At 37.5% G+C, this 23745-nt stretch overlaps 1 protein-coding gene across 12 annotated transcripts in view; it reads left to right on the top strand.

Moving 5' to 3' along the window:
- The window catches only part of LOC135275608 (centrosome-associated protein ALMS1-like), a 271819-nt gene that overhangs the window by 22062 nt on the left and 226012 nt on the right, over positions 1–23745 (top strand). For 11 of the 12 annotated variants that reach the window (XR_010343217.1, XR_010343218.1, XR_010343219.1 and 8 more), the window contains exons 2-7: positions 6269–6385; positions 11056–11251; positions 17510–17627; positions 19094–19566; positions 21121–21236; positions 21340–21489. Coding sequence is in view for 8 of the 12 variants with exons in the window: in XM_064377814.1 (XP_064233884.1) it covers positions 6269–6385; positions 11056–11251; positions 17510–17627; positions 19094–19566; positions 21121–21236; positions 21340–21489 (1170 nt within the window). In the remaining 4 variants the exon portion in view is untranslated. The remainder of the gene's footprint in view (positions 1–6268; positions 6386–11055; positions 11252–17509; positions 17628–19093; positions 19567–21120; positions 21237–21339; positions 21490–23745) is intronic. The other variant, XM_064377819.1, reaches the window with a different exon arrangement.

Here is a 23745-nt window from a genome sequence, read left to right as displayed (position 1 = left end):
TTCTTGTGTCTCAGCCTTCTGAGTAGCCACCCTGCCTGGTTAATTTTTGTATTTTTAGTAGAGATGGGGGTTTCACCATTTTGGCCAGGCTGGTCTTGAACTCCTGACCTCAAGTGATCTGCCCGTCTTGGCCTCCCAAAGTGCTGGCATTACAGGCATGAGACACCACACCCGGTAGTAGTTCTCTTTTTAATTACTAGAAAACTTTATACTGTTTTCTACGGTTGCTGCACTGGTTTATGTTGCCACCAACAGTGTACAAGGATTCTCTTTTTTCCACACCCTTGCCAACACTTATCTCTTGAACCTTTTTGTTTTTTAAATAATAGCCATCTTAACAAGTGTGAGATGATATTTCATTATGGTTTTAATTTGCATTTCCCTGATGATTAGTACTGTTGAGCATCTTTTCATATGCTGGTTGACCATTTTTCTTTTCTTTTTTTCTGTTTTAGAGAAATGTTTATTCAGGTCCTTTTCCCATTTTAAAATCAGGTTATTTTTCTTCTACTGAGTTGTATGAGTTCTTTGTATATTGTGAAAATTGACTCCTTATCAGATGTTACATGGTTTGCAAGTATTTTCTCTTCATCTGTAGTAGACTGTCTTTTCATTTTGTTGATTGTTTTCTTAACTGTGAAACTCTTTAGCTTGATTTAGTTCCATTTACCTATTTTTGCTTTTGTAGCCTGAGCTTTTGTTGTGATATCCCAAAAAAACATTGCCAAGACAAATGTCAAGGAGTTTTTCCCATAGATTTTCTTCTAGGAGTTTTATGGTTTTAAGTCTTCATGTTGTGTTATCTTATCGACTTTGAGTTGATTTTTGTTGGTGGTGTAAGATAAAGGTCCAATTTCATTCTTTTGCATGTGGAAATTTAATTTTCTCAGCACAATTATTTGAAGAGACCTTCTATTCCCTATTGTGTCTTCTTGGTGCCCTTGTCAAAAATTAGTGGATCATATATGTTTGGGTTTATTTTTCTTTCTCTATTCTGTTCCATTGGTTTACATGTCTATTTTTTATGCCAGTATTACACCATTTGGATTACTATAACTTTGTAATATAATTTGAAACCAGAAAGTGTGCTTCCTCCAACTTTGTTTTTGTCTTACAGAATTACTTTGGCTCTTTAGAGTCTTTTGTGGTTCTATATGAATTTTAGAATTTCTTTTCCATTTTTTGTGAAAAATGCCATTGGAATTTTCATAATGATTGCATTGACTTTGTATTGCTTTGGCTAGGACATACATTTTAACAATATTATTATAATCTACGAACATGGAATATCTTTCTATTTAATTGTGTCCTCAATTTATTTCATTAAGAATTTTATAGTTTTCAGTAGACAGATCTTTTGCCTTCTTGGTTACATTTGTTTCTAAGTCTTTTTCTTTGTTTTTTGATGCTATCGTAAGTGGGATGGTTTTCTTGATTTCTTTTTCATATAGGTAGTTATTTGTATACTTAAGTGCAACTGATTTTCATATATTGATTTTGTATCCTGCAGCTTTACTGGATTTATTTATTCTTTTTTCTTTTTGAGATAGTCTCACTATGTCACCCAGGCGGGAGTGCAGTGGCTTGATCCTGGCTCACTGCAATGTCCGCCTCCTGGGTTCAAGTGATTCTCCTGTCTCAACCTCCCAAGTAGCTAGGACTATAGTCACACGCTACCTACCATGCCTGACTAATTTTTTGTATTTTTAGCAGAGACGGGTTTTGCCACTGTTGGCCGGGCTGGTCTCAAACTCCTGACCTCAAGTGATCCACCTGCCTTGGCCTCCCAAAATGCTGGGATTACAGGCATGAGCTACTATGCCTGGCCTATTTATTTTAACAGTGTCTATTTGTGGAGTCTTTGGAGGTTTTCAGTATATTGCATTGTGCCATCTGTGAAAAGAGATAATTTTACTTCCTTCTTTCCATTTATATTTCTTTTTCTTACCTAATTGCTCTAGTAGGATTTCTAATACTATGTTGAATAGAAGGGGGAGAGCAAGCATCTTTGCCTTGTTTCTGATCTTAGAGAAAAAGTTTTCAGTCTTTCATCATTGAGTATGATATGAGCTGTGGGACATATGGCTTTTATTATGTTGAAGTAGTTTTCTTCTATTTGTAGCCTGTTGACTTTTTTTAAATAATGAAATGGTGTTGAATTTTGTAAAGTGTCATTTCTGTTTCATTTGAGATGATCATGTGGTTTTTGTCCTTCCTTCTGTTAACGTGGTGTATTACATTGATCGATTTTTGTATGTTGAACCATCCTTGTATTCCAAGAATTCCACTTGGTTATGATGTGTAATCCTTTTAATGTACTGCTGAATTCTTACTGTTAATTTTTTTTAATGATTTTTACATCAGTACTTATCAGGGATATTAATTTATAGTCTTCTAGTGTCTTTTTCTGACTTTGGTATCAGGATAATGCTGGCCTCGTAGAATAATTTGAAAGTATTCCCTCTTGTGCAATTTTTTGGGATTGTTTCAGGAGGATTGGTGTTAATTCTTTAAATGTTTGGTAGAATTCTCCAGTGAAGCTTTCTTGTCCTGGGCTTTTCTTTTTTTAAAGGTCTCACTTTGTCACCCAGGCTGGAGTGCTGTGGTGCAGTCTCAGCTCGCTGCAACCTCTGCCCTCTGGGCTCAAGCAGTCCTCCCACCTCAGCCTCCCAAATAGCTGGGACCACAGGCGAGCACCACCATGTCTGGCTGTTTTCTTTGTATTTTTTAGTAGAATGGGATCTCACCATATTGCCTAGGCTGGTCTTGAACTCTTGAGCTCAAGCAGTTCTCCTGCCTTGTCCTCCCAAAGTGCTGGGATTACAGGTGTGAGCCACTGCACTTGGCCATGGGCCTTTCTTTGTTGAAAGGTTTTGGATTATTGATTCAATTTCCTTGTTACTGGTCTGTTGAGATTTTCTTATTTTTTCATGTTACTCAGTCTTGATAGGCTGTGTGTTTCCAGGAATTTATCTGTTCCTTCTAGACTGTCCAATTAGTTGGAGTACAGTTGTTCATAGTATTCTCTTATAATCCTTTTTATTTCTATGGCATTGGTTGTCACATCCTCTCTTTCATTTCTGAATTTAGTTGAGGCCTTTTTTTTTCTTAGTCTAGCTAAAGGTTTGTCAGTTTTGTTGATTTTTCAAATAACTATTGATTTTCTTGATTTTCTATTGTTTTTCTATTTTCTTTTCTTTATTTCTGCTCTAACCTTTTAAAATTTTTTTCCTTCTGAGCATTTTGAGTTTAGTTTCTTTTTCTGGTTCTTCAAGGTGTAACGTTAGGTTGTTGACCTGAAATTTTTTTTTTAATATAGGCATTTATGACTATAGATTTCCTTCTTTTGCTACATTTCCCTACTTTTGCTACATTCCATAAGCTTTGATATATTGTGCTTTCATTTTTGTCTTAATGTATTTTCTTATTACCTTTGTTACTTCTTCCTTGACCCGTTGTCTTTTTAAGAGTTTGTTAATTTCTACAAATTTCTTGATTTTCCAGTTTTCTTTCTGCATTTGACTTCTAGTTTCATTCTACTGTGATCAGAAAAGATATCTAATACTTTGTGGCTTAACATGTGGTGTATCCTGGAGAAGTTTCACGTGCACTTGAGAATAATGCTGTTATTGGCTGGAGTGTTCTGTATAAATGTGTTAGGTCCAATTGGTCTATAGTGCTGTTCAGGTCTTTTCTTTCCTTACTGATCTGCCTCATTGTTCTCTCTGTTATGGAAAGTTGGTTATTTGAAGTCTCTCACTGTTTTTGGAGAGCTCCTTTCCAATTTTATCAATGTTTGCTTTAAGTATTTAGGAGCGCCAGTGTTTGATGCATATATAATTACTATATCTTATTTGTGCATTGACCCCATAATGTTCTTCTTTGTCTATGGTATCAGTTTTCTTTAAAAATGTATTTTGTCTGATATTAGTGTAGCCACTACTGGTCTCTCTTGGTTACCATTTGCATGGCATATCTTTTTCATCCTCTCACTTACAGGCTATGTGTGTCTTAGTTCCAAAGTAAGTGTCTTTTAAACAGCATATAGCTGGGTCCTGTTTTTTAATCCTATGGGTTTTATTTCTGTTTTTTTTTTTAATAATTTCTTTGTCCTTTCCTAGCTTGTTTTTCATTTCCTTCCCTTCTACTTTTCTTTGTGTTTAGTTGATTTTTTGGTGGGGATATATTTTGATTCTCTTTTTTTCTTTTGTGTGTATTCTATAGCTATTTTCTTTGTAGTTACCATGGGAATATCATAAAACTTCTTAGGAGAATAACAACCTGTTTAAACTAGTAACAACTTCACTTCAGTTGGGTGTAAAAACTCTAGTCCTTTTGGCTTTGCCCCCCAACCTCCACTTCCCGGATTCAAGTGATTCTCCTGCTTCCGCCTCCCAAGGAACTGGGACTACAGGCACGCACCACCATGCTTGGCTAATTTTTATATTTTTAGCAGAGATGGGGTTTTGCCATTGTTGGCCAGGCTGGTCTCAAACTCCTGACTTCACATGATCTACGTGCCTTGGCCTCCCAAAGTGCTGGAATTTCAGGCATGAGCCACTGCACCTGGCCAAAGTATTAGTACCCTGTTGACAACATTTTACTGGTGTCACAAGTAACATGTTTATATATTGTTTAATCATTAACATAGTTTCTTAGTTTGTTTTCTCTTGCTCATAACAGAATACATGAAATGGGTAATTTATTTTATAACATTATGGAGGCTGAGAAATCCAAGATCAAGGGTGAGGGCCTGATGAGGACCTTCTTGCTAGTGGGGACTCTGCAGAATCCTGAGGTGGTACAGGCACATGGTGAGGGGGTTGAGCATGCTAGCTCAGGTCTCTCTTCCTCTTCTTATAAAGCCACCAGTCTGCTCTCATGATAAGCCGTTAATCCATCAATCCATTAAGCAGTTCAGATCTGCCCTCATGTTTAATTGATTCATGAGAGGCCAGATCCCTCATGACCCAGTCACCTCTGAAAGGGTCCACCTCTCAATACTGCCACACTGGGGATTAAGTTTTAACATGAGTTTTAGAGGGGATACATACTCAAATCATAGCATGTAGATTCATAGTTATTTTTTTTGCTTTTATCTTTTATATCCTATAAAAGAATTAAAAGTGGAGTTACCAAAATTGAAATAATATCTTTTATCTTTTTATATTTGTTTGTATATTTACCTTTACCAGAGAACTTATATTTTCCTATGGCTTCAAGTTACTATCTAGCATCCTTTAGTTCCAACTTGAAAGACTGCCGTTAGCATTTCTTCCAGGTCAGTGGTAATGAACTCTCTCAGCTTTTGTTTATCTGTGAATGTTTTAATTTTTCCTTTTACAGATGCATGCCACCATGCCCGGCTAATTTCTGTATTTTTAGTAGAGACGGGTTTTCACCATATTGGCCAGGCTGGTCTCGAACTCCTGACCTCAGGTGATTCTCCTGCCTCGGCCTCCCAAAGTGCGGGGATTACAGGTGTGAGCCACTATGCATCTTATATCTTTCTTTATCTCTTGGAGGATCTGCAATACTATTTTAAAGTCTTTTGGAAGTGTAGTTTTTAATCTAATTTTTGGTAAGAGGGTTATTTTGTTTTCTCTTTGTGTGCATTCTTCTCTGCCTACTCTTTTTGTGGTTGTTTCTGCTTTGTCCCTTATGGCTTCTTCAGAAGGAAATCTTATATTGGAATCTCTGGGTTCTTACTCTTCAGGGATATTGGAAAAAATCTCAAGAACCAATCCCTGAACCAGTGGGTGGCTTGACCAGGTCATTTTTGTTTTATTGCCTGTAGTCTGTCCATTTGTGTTCCTTCAGCCTTGGGCTATGGTCACAGCTTTTATTGCCTTCTTTCATCAGTAGGAGAGCCCTACTCTAACCCCTTACTTCGCAAAATGACCCATGCTATGAGTTGATTTCAATCCCTGTTATTGGGGTTGATTCTTAACTGTCTCAACCAATAAGATTTACAGGTAGACAACTTGCTTGTTTCTGTTTGCTTCTTTTACCTCTGTGGGTGAAGGAGATTAAGGAACTGCTGTGGTTTATGCATAAGTATGTTGGATCTTAACTGAGTAACCTTAAGTCCCTGTTTTCTTATTTTTAAATAAGGATAATAGCTTATATAATGGTTGTGAAATCAAAATGTCATATATGTGAAAGGGCTTTATAAATTGAGGAATGTGGTCTAAATATTAGTTTATTTTTGGTATATAATCATAGTGATTGTGTTATTACTCTATTTAAGTCTGCTTTTGGTTTTCAGATTGTTCCATTGACCTGTCATGTGTGGCAGCAGTTATTATATCAAAGCAATGGTAGAACACAAATTTCTGATACTAATGTGGAAACAGCAGCTCAACAGGGTTCTGGGGATGATCAGGTATGTCTTCTGCAACTGGCAAACTTTTTTTTTTTTTTTTTTTTTTGATAAGCAGCACAAGAAATTCTGATTTAGCTCTGAAGAATGGAAAGAAATAAATTAATATTGTTTTCATTTTTCTTTTTTTTTTTTAATAAAAAGACAGGGTCTCACTCTGTCACCCAGCATGGAGTATAGTGGCATAATCATAGCTCACTGCACCTTCCAACTTCTGGGTTCAAGTGATCCTCCTGCCTCAGCCTCCTGAGTAGCTGGGACTACAGACAAACACCATCACACCCACCTAATTATTTTTTAAAAATTTTTTATAGTTGGGGTCTTGCTTTGTTGCCCAGGCTGGTCTTGAGCTTTGGCCTCAAGTGATCCTTTGCCTTGGCCTTCCAAAGTGCTAGGATTATAGGAGTGAACCACCACTTCTGGCCAAATATTCTATTTTTCTAATAGATTGTTGTAAACTTTATGTAGAGGAACAGTTCACTTTTTTTGAAGGGAGGTCTCAGGACTCTTATTTTTATTTTTAAAACATTTTATAGAGATGAGGTTTCTCGAGACTGGGCTGGTCTCGAATTCCTGGCCTGAAACGATCCTCTTACCTCGACCTCCTCAACTATTGAGATTACAGGTGTGAGCCACTGCACCTGGCCTTAGGACTCTGTATTCTTCAAAAGTATTCTTAAGAGTTTTTATTTATGTGGATTATCTATATAGATATTTAGGATCCAAGAAATTAAAACATTTAATAATATTTATTTTAAAATTTATTTTGAAAGAACCTGTTACATATTACCATAAATAATATATTTTAAAGTAAAAAATGACTATTTTCCAAAACAAAAAAATTAGTTGGAAGAATAGCATTGTTTAAATTCTGGCTAAATAGAAGTCAGTTGGTGCATCATTCAGGGTTCTCCAGAGAAACAGAAACAATAGGATGGAGATAGATACAGCTATCTGTGTACATCTGTCTGTCTATGTGTATATATATCTGTATTGATATTTATGGTAAGGAATTGGCTTACGTAATCATGGAGGCTGAGAAGTCTGAAGATCTGCAAGCTGGAGCCCCAGGAGAGCTGATGGTATAGTTCCAATTCAAGTCCAAAGGCTTGAGAACCAGGAGAGCCAGCGGTGTAAGTTTTGATCTGAGTCTGAAGGTAGAAGATCCTTCAGCTGGAAGACGATCAGGCAGAGAGAGCACATTCTGTCTTGCTCAGCCTTTTGTTCCATTTAGGCCTTCTAGGGACTGGATTAGACCCACCCACATTGGAGAGAGTAACCTGGTTTACTTAGTTTCCAGATTCAAATATTAATCTCATTGAAACGCACCTCACAGGCTGGGAACAGTGGCTAACACCTGTAGTCCCAGCACTTTGGGAGGCTGAGGCGGGTGGATTACCTGAGGTCAGGAGTTCAACACCAGCCTGGCCAACATGGCAAAACCTTATCTCTACTAAAAATACAAAAATTAGCTGGGCGTGGTGGTGCACACCTGTAATCTCAGCTACTTGGGAGGCTGAGGCAAGAGAACTACTTGAACCCAGGAGGCGGAGGTTGCCATGAGCCAAGATTGTGCCACTGCACTCCAGCCTGGGTGATGGAGTGATACTCTGTCTCAAAAAAACAAAACAAAACAAAACAAAACAAACTAAAAGAACATTGGGAGGCCGAGGTGGATGGATCGTGAGGTTAAGAAATCGAGACCATCCTGGCTAATAGGGTGAAACCCCATCTTTACTAAAAATACAAAAAAAAAATTACCAGGTGTGGTGGCACGCACCTGTAATCCCAGCTACTCGGGAGGCTGAGGCAGGAGAATCGCTTGAACCTGGGAGGCAGAGGTTGCAGTGAGCCGAGATTGTGCCATTGTACTCCAGCTTGACGATAGAATGAGACTCTTATCTCAAATAAACAACAACAACAACAAAACCACACAGCTCACAGACATATCCAAAGTAATGTTTAACCACATATCTGGACACTCCATGACCCAGTCAATTTGATACATAAAATTACCTATCATAGCTGGATTCGCAATCTGCTCTGTATTTCATTCGTTGGGATATATTGTTTTGGTTGAAGTATATGAAGACAATCTGGCCTCACATAGATGAAAAAGGAGTTAGGGAAAGGAGGCTGTCATTCAGTCCCTGAAAGAATGTCAGTGACCCTCAGGGATCTTTGAACCACCCTTTGAGAACCACTGTTCTAGAACATAGTTATAAACTTTGAAGAACTGGAATAATCACGAGCAGATAAGAAAAAAGCTCATATAGAGTTATTGGAGGAAAAATGTAGTCATACTAATAATGGTTAAATATTTAAGGTTGATTAATAACTTGAGTATCAGATTTCTTCTAATACCTTCAGTTTTCTTTAAACTGCAGTGATTACCTGTTAGATGCAAGATATGGAGGGAGGGAGATACACTATCATTGAGAGAAAGGAGTTAAGACATTCCCTGACCATAAACAGCACAGTACCTGTCTGTGGCCATTAAATGGAAGAGGATTGTTTTGGGTTGAATTGTGCCCTCCCAAATTATATGTTGAAGTCCTAATCCCCAGTACCTCAGAATGTGACCTTATTTGGAAATAAGGTGATTGCAGATGTAATTATTTAAGATCTCACTGGAGTAGGATGTGCTCTTAATCCAATATGCCTGGTGTCCTTGTGAAAGAGGAAAGCACCATGTGAGGAGAAAAACATACGAGGAGAGGATGGCCATGTGAAGATGGAGGCAGAAACTGGAGTTATGCTGCCACATCCAGGGAATGGAGGCGGAAACTGGAGTTAGCTTACAGAAGGTAGAAGTAGCAAAGAAGGATCCTTCCCTAGAGGCTTCAGAGGGAGCACGACTCTGCCAACACTTTGATTTCAGACTTCTGGCCTCCAGAACTGCGAGAGAATAAATGTCTGTTGTTTTAAGCCACCTAGTTTGTGTCACTTTGTTATAGCAGCTCTAGGAAACTAGTACAGGGACGTATTTCTGAATAATATTTTCTGAGGGCATGTTTTTGGTAGAGCAAAGTCCAAAAATTGATGTCTTCCTTTTGTTCCTGTTTTATAAAATATGAACCATGATGGATCCTAAAGTACTTCATTTCATCCTTTATGCCTGGGTTCTTCAGAGTAGCTGGAACATTATGCCACTTTCTAGTTCACTTCCTTCTTTATTCCTTTTTATTGTATCATTGTTCATCTTTGTTACTGTCATCTGAGTTACCTTTCTTTATTCATGGAAAACTAGCTCTTGCTACATTGTCTTCTTCTCTTTTTTAGTTTCTTTAACGTCAACATATGTTACCCTTTCAATGCCTGAAGTTCTCAGACATTTCATCTAACCTCCAGCGATCTTTACTTCCATGTCTCCTTCCAGTCTGCTCCTACCTGTATGTAGTTACTCATCCCATGATCACAGTCTAGACCTTGTCATCACCAGCTACTTCACTACAAATGTCTCATCCTCTCTTCCCTTCCAGCTACTGCTTCATTCAGTATTCTGCTCCCTGTTACAGTGAATTTTTTTTTTTTTGAGACAAAGTCTCGCTCTGTCTCCCAGGCTGGAGTGCAGTGGCAGGATCTGATCTTGACTCTCTGCAACCTCCACCTCCCGGTTTCAAGCGATTCTCCTGCCTCAGCCTCCTGAGCAGCTGGGATTACAGGTACATGCCACAACGCTTGGCTAATTTTTGTATTTTTAGTACATAGACGGTTTCACTATGTTAGTCAGGCTGGTCTTGAACTCCTGACCTTGTGATCCACCCGCACTGGCCTCCCAAAGTGCTGGGATTATAGGCGCAAGCCTATAAGTGGTCTCATATAGAGAATACTTCAGGTTTAGGTTTGTAATAGTTTTTTCAGTTTTATTATCAAATTATATTATCATGTAGAACCAAATTTATTGATTTAATGATGAGAACTAACAATATAGTAGAAATGCTAGTGATTCTTCAGCATTTTAAGAGACGTGTAGTAGGACCCACAAATCGGCCCAGCCTTTGCGTGCACCATATCTGGGTCCTCCAGCGTGGCCGCTATGAAGAAAGTGGTTCAACAACTCTGTCTGAAGACTGAGCTCAACTGTGTAAAAGTTTCCCAGGCAGCTGCAGACTTGAAACAATTCTGTCTGCAGATTGTTCAACATGACCTTCTGCTGACTGGAGTATCGTTGAGTATAAATCCTTTGAGACCCAGAAAGTCTGTTCCTTTTTGTAGTAAAATGAATCTTTGAAAGGTTTCCCAAGCCACTTCTTATGATACAGTGAATATTAAAAGAGAGCTACATTTGAAGCCTGTACAGAAGCTTATCCCTGAAACACATGTGCCATAATATACAAGCTCTACTTTTGTCAGTCCTTAACTTCTACCTTTCTGAATTTTCATGGATTTCTATTTCACAAGGGTAATTGTTTTATATATACTGGCAGCAGCAACAATAAAACTTAGTATGAAAAGTTTTTTTTTGCATTAAAGAGGTGTAGTAATGGGAAGAGGTCTAAAATGTAGTTAATATTGTGAGAAACAGAACAGCTTTACATTTTCTAAACGCTGATGAGAATGTCATTAAGTAGGAAGCTGTATGATACACGAGTGAGCATTTTAATCTAAATATTAGTATGTATGGTAACTCAGTTAATGACTTAGCATGTTCTCCTTTAAAATTGTTTTAGGAATCAGAATGTTGGTATTATCTTTCTCAAGAAGTGGACTCTTCCCAAACCTTGGTTACATCCGAGACCAGGTTTAATGTGAGAACGGAAGATACCGAAGTGACAGACTTCCCCTCTCTGGAGGAGGGTATATTGACCCAATCAGAAAATCAAGTAAAGGAACTCAACAGAGATCTCTTCTGTTCTCCATTGCCAGGTAATGCCTCTTTATTTTACTAGTAGGAATACCTCACTTCACATTTGTAAGTTTTGCGGGGACTGCAAGTCTTGTAACTTTACCTTTTTGAGTTAAGGAGCTCTGTAGAGCCCTACTCAAAGGGATGAGCTTATTTTATTTTATTTTTTTAAACTGGTTCACTAATCTAATTAAGTTTACAGTTGCCTCTCATTTTATCATATCCCATTGCTCACAGAAGGCAGAAAGGTGATAACTTTCTACTGTGTGTGCCTCCTCAGTCTTGAATTTGCAGTTTTTGGGGTGAATAATATATTATGCTTTGGTTCTCTCAGCAATGGAGACTCCATGATTCCTCCAAAAAACAAAAAACAAATGTTTATTATATTTACCTTTTTTGATTTTTAGAATTAATTAAGGCATGTGCTATTGTCCTCAGCTTTCAAACCAAAAATTGAGGTAAAGAGGTTGAGTGGCTTATCTGGGGTAGATCTTGCTGCTTTCCTCTGTTTATTATAGAACTGATTTATTAGCTCTTTTTTTTTTTTTGAGACAGAGTTTCGCTCTTGTTACCCAGGCTGGAGTGCAATGGCGCGATCTTGGCTCACCGCAACCTCCGCCTCCTGGTTTCAGGCAATTCTCCTGCCTCAGCCTCCTGTGTAGCTGGGATTACAGGCACATGCTACCATGCCCAGCTAATTTTTTGTATTTTTAGTAGAGACGGGGTTTCACCATGTTGACCAGGATGGTCTCGATCTCTTGACCTCGTGATCCACCTGCCTCGGCCTCCCAAAGTGCTGGGATTACGGGCGTGAGCCACTACGCCTGGCCCTATTAGCTCTTTATAAAAGATAAACTTTTAGTACTTTTATAATCATTAAGGGATTCAATCATGAAGATGGTTTTATAATTTTTTTTTTTTTATGAGAGAAAGAAAAAAGGGGGAGAGAGAACAGGATTCTTGCTCTATTGCTCGGGCTGGAATGCAACGAAAAATAGGTATTAAACACCTCCTTTATGCCAGTAATTGTGCTTAACAACGGAGACAGGAAGGAATAAGGGAAGAGAATAACAAACAGCCAACCAATATTTCATTTAAGTCTGTGAAATGCTGTGCAAATGCTGAAGAGTGATTTACTTCCAATTATGTAGTCACTTTCAAAATAGGTGTAATATGATACTGAGAAAAATGTATGTTCTGTGGACCTGGGATGGAGAATTCTATAAATATTCACTAAGTTTACTTATTCCAGGTCTAAGTTCAAATCATAGATGTCCCTATTAATTTTCTCTGTTGTTGATCCGTCGAATATTAACAATGTGGTGTCAAAATCTCCCACAATTATTGTGCAGGAGTTCAGGTCTCTTTATAAGTCATTAAGAACTTGTCTTATGTATCTGAGTGCTCTTGTATTGGGTGCTTATATATTTATAATCATTAACTCCTGCTGTTGCATTGATCTTTTTACCATTATGTAATGTCCTTTGTTTCTTTTAGTCTTTGTTACTATTAAAGTCTATTTTGTGAGAGAAGAAAGTTCCAACTCCGTGTTTTTTTTTTTTTTTTCTCTCCATTTAATTGGTCAATCTTCTTCCATCCCTTTGTTTTGAGTCTTTATATGTTGTTGCTTGTGAAACAGATCTGGATACAGCGTACCGATGGGTTTTGACTTTTTATTCAATTTGCCTGTCTGTGTCTTTGATTGGGGCATTTAATCCATTTAAATTTAGAATTAATATTACTATTTGTGAGTTCAATATTGTCATTTAATGCTAGCTGGCTATTTTGCCCATTAGCTGATGTAGATTCTTCATTATAGAGATACTCTTTACGTTTTGGTAAATTTTTGGGATGACTGATACTGGTTGTTCCTTTCTGTTTGTAGTGCTTCTTTCAGAAGCTCTTGTAAAGCAGGCCTGGTGGTGATGAAATCTCTTGAGTGCTTGCTTGTTCGCAAAAAATTTAATTTTTCCTTCACTTATGAAGCTTAGTTTGGCGGGATATGAGATTCTGGGTTGAAAATTCTTTTCTTTGAGGATATTGAATATTGACCCCCATTCTCTTTTAGTTTGTAGGGTTTCTGGTGAGAGGTCTGCTGTGAGTCTGATAGGCTTCCCTTTATGGGTAACGTGACCTTTCTCTCTAGCTGCCCTTAGAATTTTCTCCTTTATTTCACCCCTAGTGAATCTAGCGATTTTGTGTCTTGGAGTTGCTCTACTTGAGGAATATCTTTGTGGTGTTCTCTGAATTAGCTGGAGTTGAGTATTGTCCTGCCTTACTAGATTAGGAAAGTTTTCCTGAATAATATCCTGAGGAATATTTTCCAACTTGGATTCATTCTCTTCATGACATTCAGGTATACCTGTCAATTGTAAATTAGGTCTTTTCACATAGTCCCATATTTTTTGGAGACTTTGCTCATTCCTTTTTACTCTTTCTTCTCTAATCTTGTCTTCTCGTTTCATTTCATTAAGTTGGTCTTCGACCTCTGATATCCTTTCTTCTGCTTGATCAATTCGACTGTTAAAACTTGTGCATACTTCGCGAAGTTCTCGTATTGTGTTCTTCAGTTCCATTAATTCACTTATATTCCTCTCTAAGTTGTCTATTCTTGTTAGCATTTTGTCAAACCTTTGTTCAAAATTCTTAGTTTCTTTACATTGGGCTAGAACATGTTCTTTTAGCTCATTAAAGTTCCTTATTATCCACTTTCTGAAGCCTAGATCTGTTAATGGAATGCACTCGTTCTCCATCAGGCCTTGTTCTCTTGTTGATGAAGAACTGTGATCCCCTGTAGAAGGAGAGGGATTCTGATTTTGGGTTTTCTCAGCCTTTTTACGCTGGTTTCTTCCCATCATTGTGAGTTCATCCACCTGTCGTCTTTGTAATTGCCTACTTTCAAATTAGGTCACTGAGTGGACGTCCAACTTGTTGATTCCCGGCGCCAAAATCTGAGCAACCCACTGCGCCGGCCAAAACAGTGGCATTAAGATTCGTGGTGCTTTTCTGCCTGGGAATCTCTGTTCTGGCTTCCCTCTTGAGTCCCTTCTTCAATCAGGTAAATGGGCGACTCTGCCTTCCCAGAGCTCCAAACGTCGACCAGAAGGGGACCCAGTCCCGTTTACTCTGCACCAAGAACTGCCGTGCCGGAGCGCCGGCAAAACCAGCGCACCGGTCACAAGAGTCGCCCTGGCGACCCGTGGGGCTCCTCCGCTGGGAATCTTCCAGTCTGTGGGTAACAAAAATTTGTCTGAAAGTGTGGCGTCCTCTCATTCTGTGTGCTTTCTCTGGGAGCTACAATCCTGAGCTGCTAGTGATCAGCCATCTTGGATCTCTCTGGTTTCATAGTTTTGTATAGAAGGATGAATAGGACTTAATTCAGCAAGTTCTTTGCAAACATAAACTAATGCTATCCAAATCAAGATATTAGTGCCAATGTGTTCTATGATGTGGATCATTAAAGTCAATTTTAGGTCCACATTTTAAGAAAGATGTTGACAAAGTTAGAGTACCTTTGTGGGAAGAGATGACTATCTTTTGATAGACAAAAGAGAAGACTTTGCTATGGTCAAATATTTGAAGGGCTGTTATACTAAAGAGGAAGCAACTTATTCATTCATGTAGCAGATATCTAAGTGCCTCCTGTGTGTTTGATGTTAGGGATATATAGATGAAAGCTACCTCCTCTTCTGGGAAGGCAATCAGTAAACGGAAAATAACAGTACTATGGGATTTGTGTTGTAATGGTGTAGAGCAGGAGTCAGCAAACTATAGCTTACAGGCCAAGGCTTGATTTTGTACTGTTCATCAGCTAAGAATGATTTTTGCATTTTGTAAAGGATTGTAAAAACAAACAACAGTAGTATATGTGACAGATTATATGTGACCAACAAAACCGAAAATATTTACCATCTTACCCTTTATAAAAAAATGTTTGCTAACTCGTAGTCTAGAGGTTAAAATGAATATATAACTTAAAGGGAAACTGTTTTTCAAATTGATGTAAAAAAGAACTTTCTAATAGTCAAAGCCATTTAATAGTAGAAAAGGCTATATTAAACAACAAAAAGTGAGCTTCATGTCACTGCAGGATATCTAGCAAAATTCTGTGTTAGCATTATAGCTCTGGGGAGGAGATTGTATTTTGTGACCTCCAAAATGTTTTCTAATGTAAAGTTTTATTCTACTGTCTCATTTACTATAGACAGGGCAGAACATTTTAAATTATTGGAGTAGATTCCTGCATCTGATAGGCAGAGGACATTTTATCATTGCTGTTTTATTATGTGTAAGTACTAACATTCTGATAATTAGGCTCTCACCAGTGGCAAATGTCATTGATGATGGCTGGTGCCAAAATGGTTAGATACCTCAAAAAAGAGGGAGCCAAGCCAGTAACAGATGTCCAAACTTGAGGAAACAAGAAGCAGTTGAAAGCTGTAAAAAAAAGGCATGGCAAATAAAATACACCACCTTCCCATCACACACAAACACAGATAATGTTGTACACTTAAGAATCATTAACTCTTCAGTTTTGGCGCGCTCCTTTAGGAAAATACGTTTTCCCATTTACCTGATTTAACTGTCCAACTCCAACCTGAAATATTCTTAAATATTTAAGGAGATGCTGAAATGCTGCTTATAACTTACTTGTTACTTACTATTCCTTACTTATACCTAAATAGCTATTTTAGGTACTGAGGATTTCTGTAGGTTTTGAAACCTGGTAAGGGATAACTCTAATTTTTTTGAGAAAAGACTTTCAGGTTCTTTAAATACTCAGCCTACAATTAACTGGAAATAGGAAAATTGCTTTACTTGCCCAAAGGTCCCCCTTGTAGCATTAGCCCTAGTGTATTTGGGGATTTGTTAAAAACTCTTCATGATTTTTAGACGGGTGAAGAACTGTTATGGAGGTTTAAGACTGATTCTCTGTGCCAAGGCCAAAGAGGAACCATACCAATGTTCCTTGGTGGCAAAGGTTATTGTTATATATCAGTTTCTTGTTTTTAATTAATTCATTCAGTAAATAACTCTGTTTTGAGTACCTATTAAATGTAGCAGGTACTTTGCTAGGCACTGAGGATATAGCTATGGATAAAGTAGACACAGAATTGATAATTTAGATGGGAAGTGGATAGATCAAAGATTAAAACAAGAGGGTGATAAATTACATGGAAGATGTGCAGGGTATGTGAGCAGTGACAGTACATGTTTTGACCAAGTGAAGGGCAGATGACAACATGGTGAGATCTGTGAACCCTTGGTTTGCAGTAATTTCAGGGGGAACAGTGGTGTGAGAGAGGAGTCCTCACTTTGTACACAGTACACTTTGTACACTTTGTTACATCATTCTGAAATCAAGAAAGTATACTGATTAAAATACAAATGATTTAAGTCAACATTCAGGAAATCACAAGAATTTTTTTTTGTTTTTTCATTAAAGCAGCAGTTAAACTTTTTGGGTAACAGAATTCTTTTACACATTGAAAAATCACTGACAACTCCAAAGAGCTTTTGTTTGTTTGGGTTATTGATATTTCCCACATTAGAAATTAAAACTGAAAAATTAAATATGTATTTATTAATTCATTGAAAGAGTACATATTTTATAGAAAAAGAACTTTTCCAATACAAAAATGTGTAGAAGTATGGCCATGTTTTACTTAAACAATTCTGTAATGTCTTGACTTAATAGAAGACAGCAAGATTCTTATGCCTGTTTCTGTATTCAATCTGTTGCCGTATCTTACGTTCTGTAGCTTCTGGAAAATGTCACAGTATCCTTTTGAGAGAATGAGAGTGATTAAGGCAAATGATATCTTAATATTATTTTGAATAAAATTTTGACACTAGGTACCCCGTAAGAGTGTCTTAGGGCTCAGGAGCTTCTATGCCGTACTTTGACATGATAGTAAGAGCATTTGCTAAAAGTTGGAATGCTTGGGTTCAAATCTCACTCTGGCATTTCAGCTACTTGAATGTGGACAAGTTACTGCTTCGTAAGTTTTGTAATCATGTTTCCTCACCTGTAAGATATGTATAATAATACCTATCTTTCAAGGTTGTCATGAGGATTAAATGAAATAGTGTATGTTAAGTGCCTGGACCTTGTCAGGCTCTCAATAAATGGTAGCTGCTACTGCTGTTACTTTTACATTATTATTATAATGCTTGTAGAATTCTCCATATGGTAGCATATATAGGTGCTTTAAAGTATTTAAGTAAATCATTGATTTTCAGCATTACTCAGCATTTTTATATTTGAACCTTTACAGTCATACAAGATAGCTTTGCTTCTCCTGATTTGCCTTTGTTGACATGTTTGACACAAGACCAAGAATTTACACCTGATTCTTTATTTCATCAAAGTGAACTAAGTTTTGCACCTCTGAGGTAGGATGATGATTCATTTGCATGTAACCTTTCTCCTTTCTTGTTTTATGTTGTTACTAATATTAGTGACTTCAGGCCAAGGCAGGACTTTGATGTGGGACTTAGATACTCTTAGCACACACTCTGAAGGTAACGAAGTCCTATACTAAGACTTGATGCATATTAATTTGGCAGAGTAACGTGTAGAGATGAATCAGATGACTGTAGTTTGTTTAAAAATAATTCCTAATGTATTCAGGTATTTCTAATGTATTCAGGTATTTCAGGCATATTTTAATTTAGAAGGCACACTAGATTTTCCTTCTTATAAACCTCCCCATCTGTTGCCCATCATCTCTCTCCTCCCTCTCACCTTTATTCTGCAAAAAGCATTTATTTCTAGGTGACTAACTTGTTTGGCACTCTGATTTTATTCAGCTGTTATTGAATGAGACTAGTTAGCTCTCCTTACTTTATAGGAGGTGTGAATATGAAGTAAGAAGCTTTTTATAAACAGACATATGCAAATTAACAGATACTCCAAATTCATGTCCTTTAGAATAGTCATAATGGGAGAAAAGTCTGGAATGTTCAAAAAACATATTTGGAATTATTCAAGAATGGTTTCCTCTTTTAGAAGTGAAAAAAAAAAAACCCACCTTAAATTAAAAACTATAGATGTTTAGAAAGCAAAAAGTAACCCCTGTCCTTATACTATATATTACCTTGTATCACTTTTATGAAAAGTGATCTGTACACATTAAGTCATCAACTAATGATTAAGTTACTGTTGTGTTTTCGTAATAGATCGCTTCTTGAGTGGTGTTCTTTCTCTTTTTGTTTGTTGTTTGTTTGTTTTTTAGATGGAGTCTTGCTCTGTTGCCCAGGCTGGAGTGCAGTGGTGCCATCATGGTTCACTGTAACCTCTAACTTCTGCACTCAAGCAATCCTCCTACCTTAGCCTCCTCAATAGCTAGTACTACAGGCATGTGCACCATGCCCAGCCAATTTTTAATTTTTTTGTAGATACAGGGTCTTGCCGTGTTGCCAAGGCTTGTTTTGAACTCCTAGTTTCAGGCGATCCTCCTGCCTCAGCCTCCCAAAGTGCTAGGATCACAGGTGCGAGCCACTGTGCCTGGCCTTGCGTGATTTTCAAGAGCATAATAAATGACTAGTAAAAAAGTTAATGCAGGTTAAATGAAAAATCATGGTAGGTGTCGTTATGAAAATCACATTGTGTCTATTGCTTTAGGAGAAGCCTGAGATAATATTAGGGTCATAGGGTGGTAGTTCACCTTTTGGTTACAAAGAATTTGCTTTGTTCGGTCATTAGCCATCTTAAAGGAGTCTGAAATTAGGAGAGCTTTGTTGTTCAATACACTTTTCAAATAAACTTGATTTCAATGGCATATGTATTTTTGTGTTAGTACTTAAAAATTAAATGTTTTTAATGTGTTATTTATTTATTTTTAACTATATATTTTCAGGGAAATTGCTGATAAGCCTGAAGACACTGAGTGGTTTTCTCGACCATCGGAAGTTAGTGAAGCTTTATTTCAGGCTACTGCAGAAGTAGCTTCAGACTTAGCGAGCAGTTGCTTTAGTGTATCTCAGCACCCACTTATAGGCAGCACAGCTGTTGGGTCTCAGTGCCCTTTTTTACCTTCTGAACAAGGGAATAATGAAGAGACGATTTTATCTATTGATGAACTGAAAATTCCCAAAGACTGTGATAGTTATGATACTCTTTGTTTATATATGTCATGGGAGAGACAAAAAGATACACAGCAGCCTGAAACCAATTTAGCTGATAAAGATCAAGTTTCAGTTGCAACTTCATCTGACATAACTGATGAAAACATAGCTACTAAAAGAAGCGACCATTTTGATACTGCTTGTTCATATGGGCAGTATTGGAAACAGAAAGCTTTACCTAGGCAGACAGAAACATATTTAACCAGTAAGTACCCTGATTCTTTTTCAGATTCATTTGACACAATTGATAAAAATAAAATTTCCAAGGGAAGTAAGAATTTTAGTGTCCCCTTTTCCTATGTGCCATGGAACAAAGAGGAAACTTTACACCACCCAGAAGCATGTGTAATCAGTAAGGACCATGCTTCCTTTCCATGTGAAGTTGCTCTTCATCATAATAATAAATTTGTCATATTCTTTCTTGCATTGTTTGTTGGAAAGAAGAGGAAAAGGGGTTCCCTTGACTTCGGATAGTCATTATTTTGAGAATGTTTATTTAAGGGCTCCAGCTGAGATTGAGGCAAAACAAGAGATGGATTATTTGGAGAATTATGAAAGAAATGAAGATTTGCAGAAAGAATCATCTCAATGTTTTGAACTAATGGAGACTAGAAATAATTTAGTATCTTCAGAAGTGCAACCCACATCCTCAGAAATAGAGTACATTAGGAATGTTATAGCTCCTGATAATTCTGTAAAAGTTTCAGAGGGACATGTACTCTCCAGGGCACATGATAGCTCTAAAGTGGTGGCTTCTGGTGGTCTTCCTCCAACCGTTAAATCCAACTTGTATGAGACATCAGAATAACTGTATTTTTAAGAGGAGAGAAACCAAAAGGAAACTTCTTTTTTTGGTGATAAAAATATTGATGCTACTGAAAATGTAGCCTTTGGGGCAGTTATTGCCTCTATTGAGCCTTTTAAGAAAGACAGTACGGTAAATAAAATCCAAGCTGATATCAGTAAATCTTTAGCAGATGACAGCCAAGAGAGGGAACCAAAAAATCTAGATCTTTCTTCATTAAATGATAATGATGAAAACTCTTTCTTTGATAGGCTTAAACATCCATGCCATCAGTCTACTCCTGGGCAGTAGTTTTGAATCAGCGGATTCAAAACTATTGTTGGATAAAAAGGATGATGATGATAGCTTTCTATACTGGCATCCAAATTTAAAATCACCCCCTAATGCTCTTCAGAAAATGTTTATTGAGCCACTTTGTGTTATTCCAGAGCTTAAGTCATCTGCTTCTTTGAGTGAAAAATCTTACAATCAGGCTGTTGGTCTTGGCAAAACACAGTCAGCTTCATTTCAGTGTGATATAAGCAATAAATCATTTCCTCCCTTTGGGAAAATAAAGTCTGTTCCTTCTCTTGACCTTGGAGAGAAGGTAGGATCTTCAGATATTATGTATTATGTGAAAGTATTAACTTCAGACTCTTTGGTTTTACAAGATTTAAAGCAGCCAACCTTTGAAGAAGTTGCAGATTACTCAGACTTTAATTTGGGTAAGGATGTTAACTGTAGTAATGCCATTGAAGGTCCGCCTGCAGCTGTAGGAAGCAGCTTTTCAGCAAACTTGGTGGCGTGTGATGCAAAGTCACAAAGTGCTTTACCATTGACTAGTGATGCATCATTAATTGCAGTCACCCAAGAGACATTACTGAAAGGTGATACCAAGGTGAAATTATTTGGCCTATGGGAGCAGAGTCTAGTTTTACTATATATACAATTATGCAAATGACTTCTATTTTGTAGAGGGCCTACAGGGGAAGGCTGAGTCTGATGTCATAACGCTGGATGGTGATGCTGAATGCTGTAGCCTAAATGAAAATATTGTGTTCAGTGAAAGAGTTGCTGAACTACAAAGAAAGGTGAGACACAATAAAATGATAGTTGTAAGAAACATGGCCTTTCTCAGTATTGTTTCAGGAAATGGTATTGTTTGTTTTTATTTTACTTTTTGCTATTTCCCAGGTACATGACCAATGTGATTTGGCTGGTCAGTACATTGAGCTAGCAGCTTTAGAGAATTTTCATGATGACCTAGAGATGAATGACAGCTCCCTGCACCGGCAACCTACTTTACAACTTCCATCCGAGAAGGAAAGCAATATTGAAAAGCCTGTAAGTTTTTTTAATCTGAAATTTCTTCTGGGTGGAGAGAGGAATGTTTTGTTTGAAAAATGGGCTCAGGTTGGGTGTGGTAGCTCACGCCTGTAATCCCAACACTTTGGAAGGCTGAGGTGGACTGATCACAAGGTCGGGAGTTTGAGACCAGCCTGACCAACATAGTGAAACTGTGTTTCTACCAAAAATATAAAAAATTAGCCAGGCATGGTGGCTCAGTTTCAGCTACTCAGGAGTCTGAGGCAGGAGAATCACTTGAAGCTGGGAGGCGGAGGTTGTGGTGAGCCGAGGTTGTGCCATTGCACTCCAGCCTGGGCGACAGTGCAAGACTCTGTCTCAAAAAAAAAAAAAAGGGGGGGCCCATTTATATCCTTCAGTACCAGTTTATAACTTGTACCTGTTCATCTGATATCCAGGAATATGTTCCATTAGAGGTTGGTATAAAAGAAATGTTTTTATTTTGTAGATTGTAAGACTTAGTTCTGTGGTGTTTTGTAAAAGGCCATCCCATGGGGCTCCCAGGCTTTTCATATTGAGGCAGCCTAACGCTTCTTAGTTGTGCCAGCAAGAAACTTTAGACAGTGTTAAAACTTATAGACAGTGTTAAGATTAGACTTATTTGTGTGAACATTCAAAAGCTTGTACTTTGAATTCTTCCCTCTGGTCTTCAATGTACAATCCTTGAAACAGTCCCTGGAACATTTAAGTATGTGTGTTTAGAAGCTATTGAAAGACTTGACTTCAGAGCTGTCTTGAAAATTAGAAGACCCATGTTTTACCAGGAAGGATAATGAAGTGCTTAACGTCCAAACTGGCCAGTGTCTCTCCAAAGGGAACTATCTCTTTCTCAGATGAGCCACACAGTGATGTATATACATGTTCCTTCCCTCTCTCTATTTATATAATTATTACCATTGGATATGTGTACTAGAAACTGGCACCTCTAGGGTGTTATAAAAATTTTGTGTCAGCCTTTCTTTTATAGAAGGCTTTTATTTGCTTGGATCCTTGGATCCCTTGGCATTAATGTTCCTCTGGTCCCACTGAATATCCTCTTCTATTGTCTGGTTCTGTAAGTCCCAAGGTGAGCCTCACTTCCTTGTGATATATCCTTATATCCTGTTATTCATTAAACAGAGTTAAATAAAATAGTGATGTACTTAATGTTACTTCTCTCTTCCTGTTTTCTATGTATAAGATTGGCATATTTTTGTAAAGCTCTATTACCTTGGGTTACAACTACATTTAGACATTTAGGTTCAGACCGTTGGTAGAAAATGAACAAAGATATGATAAACTTTTATTTATAATTTATTACATTAATTCAATTTTTTAAACAGACTCATTAGGTTAGTTTTATTTTCTTTAGTATTCTAAACTAGGCATTCTTTAATTTTAATCGGGTAACAGTAGGGATGAAAATGATAGTTAACACTTTGCTCAAGTACTATGCTAAGAGGTAACATGTATATATCAATTCATTTTTGTCCTCTGTCAATCCTATTAAATAGAATTATTGGAGGTCATTATCATCCTCATTTTACAATTGACACTTAGAAGATTTAGGAACTTGCTCATCGTTTTTGAGCAATTGGGGTAACCAGTATTTGAAACTAACCATATCTATGTACTATATTTTTCTTTGTTTTTTATTTACATAATTAATATATCATAAAATTCACCTTTTAAAGTGTACAATTCAGTTTTTAGTGTATTCATGAGTTTGTGCAACCGTTGTCACTTTCTATTCTAGAACTTTTTCATCACCCCCAAAAGATAGAGCCATTAGCAATCACTCCCAATTTCTCCCTCCTCCCAGCCCTGGCGAATCTCCTTTCCATCTATATACATTTGCCTATTCTGAACTGGCTTTCATTTAGATAATGTTTTCAAAGTTTATCCATGTTTTAGCATGAATCAGTAATAATCACCCTCTTTTTTTTTTTTTCAGACAGAGTCTTGCTCTGTCACCTAGCCTGGAGTGCAGTGGTATGATCTCAGATCACTGCAACCTCTGCCTCCCAGGTTCAAGGAATTCTCGTGTCTCAGCTTCCCAAGTTGCTAGGATTACAGGTGCCTACCACCACAGCTGGCTAATTTTTGTATTTTTTTCCCTTATTTATTTATTTTTATTGCATTTTAGGTTTTGGGGTACACTTGAAGAACTTGCAAGATTGTTCCATAGGTACACACGTGGCAGTGTGATTTGCTGCCTTCCTCCCCATCACCTATATCTGGCATTTCTCCCCATGC

The sequence above is a fragment of the Aotus nancymaae genome, unplaced genomic scaffold, assembly GCF_030222135.1.
Source record: "Aotus nancymaae isolate 86718 unplaced genomic scaffold, 86718_ANA_hifiasm-v0.15.2.pri h1tg000017l, whole genome shotgun sequence".
In the NCBI taxonomy this organism is placed as follows: Eukaryota; Metazoa; Chordata; class Mammalia; order Primates; family Aotidae; genus Aotus; species Aotus nancymaae.
This window is presented reverse-complemented; position numbering and strand designations above follow the sequence as displayed.